The sequence below is a fragment of the Lithobates pipiens genome, unplaced genomic scaffold (assembly GCF_037356315.1).
Source record: "Lithobates pipiens isolate NorthernLeopardFrog02 unplaced genomic scaffold, aLitPip1_a1.2 Scaffold_8, whole genome shotgun sequence".
Lineage (NCBI taxonomy): Eukaryota > Metazoa > Chordata > Amphibia > Anura > Ranidae > Lithobates > Lithobates pipiens.
The window spans coordinates 556,646,014-556,655,795 of NW_027507903.1; the positions used below are offsets into that span (position 1 = coordinate 556,646,014).

Below are 9,782 nucleotides of genomic sequence, written 5' to 3' on the forward strand. Positions count from 1 at the left end.
GAAAATATAATTTTCAAAATAGTAAACATCTTATTCAAATATTTTGACAGAAAGAACATCTTTTTTTAGCTACAGAAAACCATGAAACATTAAAAAATAATATGAATTAGGTTTAAATATTAAAAACAAAAATGAGTTATAACTGTATATTATTTTTTTTTTTATATTATTTATTAATTGTTATAATTGTATAATATTATATAAATGTATTTGTTAAATTTAAAAGTGTTTTTCATAAAAAAAAGGGGTATATTTATTTAAAAAAAATAGTGATAATAATAATAATATAATTATAGTGAATGGTATAATAACAATATTATATTCAAATAACAATAAGGATGCTACTATTACTACTACTAAAAATAATAATAAAAAATAATACATTAATAATAACAATTTAAACATTGTATATATTTAACCAAAATATGTCATATTTTGGCAAAAAATGGTAGTTGTAACACCCAGTTAGATTCATTTTTTTTTTTTACTCTAGCTATATAAATATTACATTTTTGTTTACTGTGAAACTAGCATTTTACATCAAAATTAAAGGAAGTTGGCTTAGTCCATTTATGTTGTGTTATCTTTATTTATACTTTGGACTGCTGCACTGCTACTTTGATTAGCATACAAATGACCCGATACCAAGGCAGTGATTGACTCATTAATATGCATGGCTCATCTGAATGAAAGGAGCTCAAGGTTTCATAGGTGTGACAATATAAGAGGGTTCATCAGTATACAAACCTCAAACTATCATCAATCTTGCCAAACCTCTGAGAAGTCAACATCTCCTGAGCTGATTAAGACACAGAGAAGAAGATGCCTTCAGAGTTCATCTTTAAGACGGTCTTATATTTTTTGTCCATCTGGATGGCCCTTGGAAGACCTCCTTTTACACTTAACTCAGAAAAATTGAGATTTCCATCTCCTGTATTAAACAGGCACTCTCCAAAGCTCAAGGTTCCTCCTTATATGATGCATCTTTACCAAACCCTCATGAATGAGCACAAAGATCTTCAGAGGCCAGAAAATCAAGTCATAGAAGCATCTGACACTGTCCAGAGTCTTCCTGCTAAAAGTAAGTACATAGTTTAACTTAAATGTGATATATATTTATATCTATTTATTGATTTGATTGCTGATGGCAAATATGAAATAAGCTCTGCCTGGGGAACTGGTAGTAACCAATAAGATTCAAACCATCAAACTTGCAGTAGCAAATATTTAAAAGAAAAAAAGTTTTAATCTGATTTAAATCTGCAATACTGGCAGTACATATATCAGACCCTTATACTAATTATTTTCTATATTTTATCTTTAACCTTCCTTTATTATCTCAATTGATCAACAGTTATTTGGAATTTCTAACTGGCTATAGTAGTTTTCTATCTGCTGTGAACCTAAACATGTTTTTTTACATTTCTTTCAGGTTGTACTAAGGAAGATAATCGCTGGGCAGTGACTTTTGACCTTACACCTATCTCCAAAGGGGATGAACTAAGATTGGTTGAGCTTCGAGTTCTTCTCCCTCCTTTTAAAACCCCAACTCCAATCACTATGGAGATCTTCCACACTGAAAATGCACAGGATAGAATCTTCCTAGGGTCAATCATGGAAAGCATGCCAGTGAGTCACCGTTCTGCCTGGAAAAGCTTCAACATGACTAATATGATGGGACAGTATCTTCAAAGGGGCAATAAAATAGCCAATTATAAAGACATACATGCTGTAGAAAATGCTAACAGTGCTGCAGTATCTCATTCTGGAAATCCCAAAAAGTCAATTAACAATGAAATTCCTCTTCATAAGAAGGCCACAAATCAAGCAATCATTGTATTTTTCAGTAAGGACAAGCCATTTTCCAAGCCAGAGTCTCCAGGCCTGATCAAGAAATTGGCAGAAAGCTCTCCAAAGATGGCTGGATTCCGGAGACAAAGACGAAACAGAAACAGGCAAATAATTACTCCATCCATCACTCATTTCATGACAGAAGTAAAGCAAGGACCTTTATGTAGAAAGGTTGACATGATGGTTGAGTTCAAGGACCTTGGATACGACAACTGGGTTATATATCCCAAAAAATACAACGCCTACCGGTGTGAAGGAAGCTGCCGTACCCCACTAAAGGGCATCGCCAAGACAACAAACTATAACTATGTAAAGGTGAGAAACATTTATATTACTACTTCCTATCCACACCAAAAAAAATTTTTTTTATTTAAGGGAAACAGCATTTTTGTCTTTATATATACATGCGAATCTTAGAAGCTGAATTTAAATAATTCCATACTAATCAATGAATATGAATGTTTATCTGTATAGTTTTAAAATATATTCTGTATGTAGATTGGGAAAAACACATTTGCTTATTGGCTTCTGAGGCACAAACCTGGTGTTAAAAATCTTTACTTGTTTGGGTCTGTGAGCCAGAAAGTATGGAAGCCAAAGCATTAGCATTACAGTCAAAGATTTACCATTCTCAGAAATAGAGGTTAGCAATGACAGACTGTATTCCTCTCAGTGTAACTTGTTGCAGGAGAAATGTATAGGTTGACTTTGCCGACTTTCTCCTGAAAATGCTAGATCCCTGGCTTTGTGTTCATTCCATACTTTCTGACTTACTGATTCAACAATTATTGAGCTAGTACAGTCAGAACGCCTGCTATGCATCCTGCTCCTGGTAAGTCAATAAGAAAGCACTGAAGTCAAAGAATCAGTATGTCATCCAGATCTTTTCAAAAAGGGACCAGTCATAAAAGTCTAGCTATGTCTCTGATGACAGGTCTCCTTTACAGCTGACCACCAGAGGGCGCACATAAATATTTGTATATGAAATACAATCATATATTATAAAACAGCAGGCAAGTTAAATAGTCAGTTACATATTATATGTGTATACTTATTTTATTTGTATACTATAGGTTTAACATTTTTCATTAAAACTATCTGTTTTTTTGTTAATCATTTTATTAACAATGTTTAATGACTTAAGCAAAATTGCTAAACCCAATTACTAATGTTTGAATGTTCTATTTTTTTATAGAGTTTAATCAATTTAAAGGAATGGGAGAGAGCTGAATGTTCCTCATGTGTGCCAGTAAAGATGCAGCCATTGGTCATGATGTTCCATGAAGAATCCAACCTTATTTTAAGACACCATGAGGACATGATCATCGAGGAATGTGGGGCTCTTTGAAGAGAAGAATGGCAATTTGAATTGTTAAGAGATTGGGACTGTTCTATTATTGGAGTATTGTAGACTATAATTTGAGATTTGGGGTGCATGCATAATATATTATAAAACAATTATTATGTAATTCCTCGTGTTGAGCTATTTTTCTGTACCTTTTAGTTTATTTTATTTTTACGTAATAAACTCACTAAATACACTATTACATGTTATAGCTTTGTTTCTCTTTGTAATTCTCAGTTTGGTAGCTTTGGTGGGAAAAAGTTTTTGCTTTTGTTTAGTAAAGTAATTTTACTTTATTTACAAGTGAAAAAAGTAAAGATCAGATCATCTGTTACTATCCCTGTTACTGAGTTTATATGCATGGGGGAAGTTTGCAAAATCCATCTATGGGCAGCTTTAGAGTAATTTAGCCACCCAATCCCTTTTTGTAGCTCTCTAGCACCAGAATGGGACTAAGGAGCACTCTTGGGGATGTTACTATACCATGCTCATAGTTTAGGTAGGTCTCAATGCATATAGAAGCCTACAGAGTAACGTTAGGCACTTAGCATATTTTCCTTACTGGTGAGCATAAGAGACAGTAGAAGCTTAAAGTACAACCAAACTTTTCTCTTTCTAATTGCAATCTCTGCTATATATTTGGAAATAAAAATGTGCATGCTTGCAAAATTGTTGCTAGGGGGAAGGGTCTTTTGTTGTGGGGGGTGCACTATTTTAGCTACGGAGGTCTATTGTTGCTGGTTGGGGATCAATTGTTGCTTGATGGGTCTTATGTTGCTGGGAGGGATCTACTTCTTAGGAGGAATCTATTGTTTCTGGCTGCTGGAGTGGGTCTTTGTTGCTGGCTGCAGGGGATCCATTTTACCACTTTTCTTGTTATTGTTAACAAATTCCATACAAATTACATTACATTACCACAAAATGATATCTGGTTCTGAATTCTCCAAAAGGGGTGATACTGGGAGGTGGGTGAGAGTTAGAACCAAGGGATGGTGCTCAGAGGTGTGTAGGGTGACTCAGAAAGAGGGAGTGCCTTCCTCTATTCTCTGAGAACAAAAAACCTTCTTGTTTATTTTTTACAAAAGGATTAATTGTCTTTAGAACAAAAACAAAATAAACAGTAAAACAACAATTACAATACATGCAGGATGTAAGCACTTATGGGCAATTGCAAACAAACCATTGTCATAGTTTCATACAACAAAGGGAATAAGTGAATCCAGAACTCCGCAATATCACAGAAAAGCAAAACTACAACCCATCCGATTGGAGTTTTGACTTTAAGGTTTGCCTGAAATACCAAAGAAATTGCAATTCCGTGGTGGTAACACAAAAAAACTAAAAAAAAAAAAAAAAAAAAAATATAAACTCAATATCGTCATGACCAGGCCATATTATAAACGCCAAATAGGTTTAGAGTACACAATAATTAACCACCTTGATACTGAGCACTCCTACAGAGACTCTGAGGAGCTGAACCTCCCTCAGAGCTGCAGAGAGTGCCAATCTATGGCTATCTTCTCCAGTCATTGCATACTGGGCCTCCAGCATCTGGGCACAGGATTCAGCCTGGAGCAGAGAAGCCTGGGAGGACTGGCACGCTGAGCTGATAGCACACTGGTACTGCCCCCTGATATGAGTTTTGAAACATTCCCAGCTAGTGGGAGATTTGTGTGGAGGGGGCGTCAGAAGACCAAAACGACACAATGGCCGATTCTAAAAGTGGCTCTACCCGCTCGTCCTTTACCCAATACCTGGAGAGTCTCCAGAGGCGGTTAGCCAGAGCTGCATTAACCTGTATCCAAAATAAGATGGGGGCGTGGTCCGAGATACCTCTGGGAAGGGCAGTCACCTCCCTCACCTTGGCCAGGACGGGGCTGCTGACATAGATAAGGTCAATATGGGACATTGCCAAATATGTGACTGAGTTGCATGTGTATCCCCTGGTCTGAGGGTGTTTCCACCACCACACATCAGTAAGGCCTACCACCACTGGGTTTTTCATTTTTTTGCACTATAAATTAACCACTTCAGCCCCGGACCATTTTGCTGGCCAAAGGCCAGACCACTTTTTGTGATTCTGAACTGCGTCGCTTTAACTGAGAATTGCGCAATCATGCGACATGACTCCCAAACAAAATTGACGTCCTTTTTTCCCCACAAATAGAGCTTTCTTTTGGTGGTATTTGATCACCCCTGCGGTTTTTATTTTTTGCGCTATCAACAAAAATAGAGCGACAATTTTGAAAAAAACACATTATTTTTTACTTTTTGTTATAATAAATATCCCCCAAAAATATATAAAAAAACATTTTTTTCCCTCAGTTTAGCGATTATTGATTGGTTTGCGCAAAAGTTATAGCATTTACAAAATAGGGGATAGTTTTATAACATTTTTATTTATAATTTTTTTTTTACTAGTAATGGAGGCGATCAGCGATTTTTATTGTGACTGCGACATTATGGCGGACACATCGGACATTTTTGACACATTTTTTGGGACCATTGTCATTTATACAGCAATCACTGCTATACAAATGCAGTGATTCCTGTGTAAATGACACTGGCAGTGAAGGGGTTAACCAGTGGGTGGCAGTGTATGGGTTAAGCGTTCCTAGGGGTGTGTTACTAACTGTGGGGGGCTGGGCTTTCTTTTAGTGAACACTGATCTCTGCTCCAATCACATGGAGCAGAGATCAGCGTCACTTGTTGCTAGGCAGAACGGGGAGATGCTGTTTACAACAGCATCTCCCAGTTCAGCCGCCCCGTGAGACGATCGCGGGTATGCCCGCGGCGATCAAGTCCGCGGGGACCCGCAACCGGACTCACGGGGGTCCCGACCGGGGCGCTCGCCATGGCAGGGCGGCATTTAAGATTGGACGTACCTATACGCCAATATGCCTGCCCGTGCCATTCTGCCGATGTACATCGGCGTGCGCCAGTCGGGAAGTGGTTAAAAAAGACCAAAAATTTGGAAAAAAAAGTTTTTCTTAGTTTCTGTTATAACATTTTGCAAATAGGTAATTTTTCTTCATAAATTTTGACCAAAATCGATATTGCTACATTTCTTTGTTAAAAATAACCCAAATCAGTGTGTATTATTTTGTCTGTGTGAAAGTCTACAAGCTATGGTACCAATCTTTGAAATTGATCACACCTGATGTACTGATGGGCTATCTCATTTCTTGAGGCCCTAACATGCCAAGACAGTACAAATATTCCCCAAATTACCCCTTTTTGGAAAGTAGACAGTCCAAGGTATTTAGTAAGAGGCATGGCAAGTTTTTTGAAGTTGTCATTTTTCCCACAATTCTTTGGAAAATGAAGAAATATATATTTTTTTTTAAACACAAATTTCATATTAACAGTTGCATAGGCAACTATACCCCAAAACACATTCTTCTACTCCTCCTGAGTATGGCAATACACCATGTGTAAGACTTTTTTTACAGCCTAGTCACATAGAGAGGCGCAACATCCAAGGAGTACTTTAGCCATTATCTGCTTTTAGATCAGGTCTTCTTCTAGTGCTTTTAGTTTACAAGTTGAAATCAGTATTTTTGCTATAAAATTACTCAGAACCCCTCAAAAATTATATATATTTGTAGCAGATGCCATAGACAATAAAATGGTAGATTTTGCAAATTTTTATGTCACACAGTATTTGTGCAGCAGTTTTTCAACATTTTAATGAATTTCAACATGAGTCAACATAATACCCAAATTTTTGGCAAAATATAAAATATGGTATTGCCCCGGGTAAATTGATACCAAACATATCATGCTTTAAAATTACGCACGCTTGTGAAATGGCGCCAAACTTCGGTGTTTAAAAATCTCCATAGGCGACACTTTATAAGCCTTTATTGGTTACCAGTTTAGAGTTACACAGGAGGTCTGATGTTAGAATTTTTGCTCTTGCTCTGATATCTCACATGCGTGGTGCGATCACCATTTAAGCATGCGTATGGGACCATGCTCGCCTTTGCATAGAAAAAATAAAAGCAGAAGAGCAGGAAACAAAACGAAGATCCGGGAAAAGCTAGGGAAAAGGGAACAGTGGATTCGGGTCATCAAATTGACATTAGGAGGTTATCGAAATGCAATGACTGAGTGTCGAGTAAAATGGCCATTAATTTTTCGTTGACCATAATATTTGTCATTCAGCATATGATTGCCTCAAAACTGAGAATTGGGATTTCTCAGGCTCTCGCTATGGTATGTTTGGATTCTGCAAAGAGATGCGATGCTAGTTTCCGCTACGGTTGGCGCAACTCCTCAATAGGTTTACAAAGAACAGCTTTGTATGGATTGCTTTTGATATCTGAATGAAAGAATGTGCGGAGAAGCACATAAACCCATAGTCTGCACACCGTAGGGCAGGACCACCATATGTGTGCCCCATTGTTTATTTTTTCAGCAGTTGTAACTTTGGTTTGTAGGCGCTTCGGGGTGACTTAGTTATCTCTATGACATGTGGGCTGAGCTTTGGTAAGAGGAAATCCCTAAGGACTTGTTCACACTGGTGTTTTTCCACAGTAGAAAAATTATGATTTCCAGAAGGGCACATAAAAAACAATAATCTTCTATGGAGAGAGATTCTGTTCCATGTTGCCATTTTCCACACTGCTCTGCTGCTCTCTGTTACATTTTGGTTTTCTATACTTTTCTGAACTGCGGTGCATAGAAATTAAGTAAATAAATAAAAAAAATAAAAAAAAGGTTGCGCTGTAAAAACACAAGGCACCATCCTCTGAAACCCAGCGAGCACAGACATGGAAAATGCAATGTGTACTCCAAGTGTGAACTTGAAGATTATATACCTTTCCCCACCTTTTCCTGGGTATAGCAGAGCCTTAAGGCCCGTACACATGATCGGACTTTTTGACAACAAACATGCAAATTAGCTGTTTTGGAGCAACATCCAACCGTGTGTACGTTCCATCGGACAAACTTTTTCGTTTTTCATCTGACTTTTGTTGGCTGTGCGAAAGGACAAACTTTCTGGCAACAAAAGTCCGATGGAGCAAAGTCTGATCTTGTGTACAGAAAACCATAGGACTTTTGTACAAAGTACAAACACGCATGCTCAGAACCAATGCAAAAGATCAGACAACAATACAGAAGTTGACCAAAGGTGGCAGTAAAGAGCAGATAAACCATGTGATTTAGTGAAAGTTGGCTGAAAAAGTCCTGCTGTATGTATGCAATACAAGTTCTCGGCCAACGCCCTTTGTACAAAAATCCATGGGAAAGTTTGTACAAAGTCCGATCATGTGTATGAGGCTTTAGTCTGAAGCCAGCCATAGATAATTCGAATCTTGGCTGGTTCAGCAGGGACAAGTCATGAATTCAACCAAGTCAAAGCACAATATTCTGTACGCTGGGTGCTGTAATGACAATAAGCTTGAAACCGTGGATAACCAAAGTGAAGAAAATATCATCAGCACACCAAGGATTCCTGGAAAGGGATTTATTTTCGTGGTTACATGATAAACACACAGCAACGTTTTCGGAGCCATGGAGGGCTCATTCATACCTCAGGTCCCTTGCATGACGAAGGGGCCCTGAGTGGCTCTGAAATGTTGCAGTATGTTTATCATGTAACCACGAAAATAAATCCCTTTAAAGGAATCCTAGGTGTGCTGATGACATTTTCTTCACTTGGATCCAACCAACTCCCCATGACTAAGCTCCGAGTGGTGGAGCAAAAGCCATTGGGGGTGTGGCTTGGTTGTCGCTTTTACACTGACTTAAGAGACCATGTGGCTGTGCGGCTCTAGGGACCCTTTTTTTCCATACAATCTAACCAACATCTCGAGTTTTTAGCATGCGATTATTGCCAGTAGCTATGCAATAATCACTGTGTTCCCTTGGAAAGGGACAGGTCCCTGTGAACACCCCAGCCCCCCTGCCAGGAGCACACAATAGCTCCATGGGAGGGATTCCCCCCTCAAAACTGACTATTTAGAGGGGGGAATTGAGTGTTTTTTTTTCCTGCAACCACTGGAGGAAGGAAAAAAAATCATATAATCTGTGGCCTGCTAAAGTCTTAGCCCTTGTACACACGGTCGGAAATTCCGACGGAAACGGTCCGATCGGATTATATTGTCGGAAAATCCAATCGTATGTGGGCTCTATCCGTCTTTTTCCGTTGGTAATTTGAGATCCTGCTCTCAAATTTTCCGACAACAAAATCCGATCAGACTTTTTCCGATCGTTTGTAGAGAATTCCGATCGGACAAAGTGCCACGCATGCTCAGATCAAAGTACGAGAGCAAAGCTATTGGCTACTAGGCTGAACGTACTCCCGTTGGAACAAATGAATGTCATCACATTCCAAACTACACAACTTTGTCCGACCATGTGTATGCAACACCAGTTTCGGACAAAATCCGTCGGAAAAAATCCAATTTTGTGGTCGGAATTTCCTACCGTGTGTACAAGGGCTTAGCCGCCTGACATTTTAAGAAGGGAGAATGAACTTTTCTGCATGGGTTCTGCAGGTGGACTGAGCTCAGAGCAGAATTAACATAACAAATTTCTGCAAGATGGTGGGTCTTTGATACGGCCTTAGGGCAGGGCA

The 9,782-nt window shown here is 38.4% G+C and overlaps 1 protein-coding gene across 1 annotated transcript; it reads left to right on the forward strand.

Annotated features, from left to right (window-relative positions):
* The first annotated feature begins 978 nt into the window (after positions 1-978).
* Positions 979-3,199, forward strand: LOC143962266 (nodal homolog 3-A-like). The gene is made up of 4 exons (XM_077471579.1): positions 979-1,081; positions 1,433-2,241; positions 2,350-2,436; positions 3,047-3,199. The coding sequence occupies exons 1-4, from the start codon at positions 979-981 to the stop codon at positions 3,197-3,199; spliced, it is 1,152 nt and encodes a 383-aa protein (XP_077327705.1).
* The last annotated feature ends 6,583 nt before the right edge of the window (positions 3,200-9,782 follow it).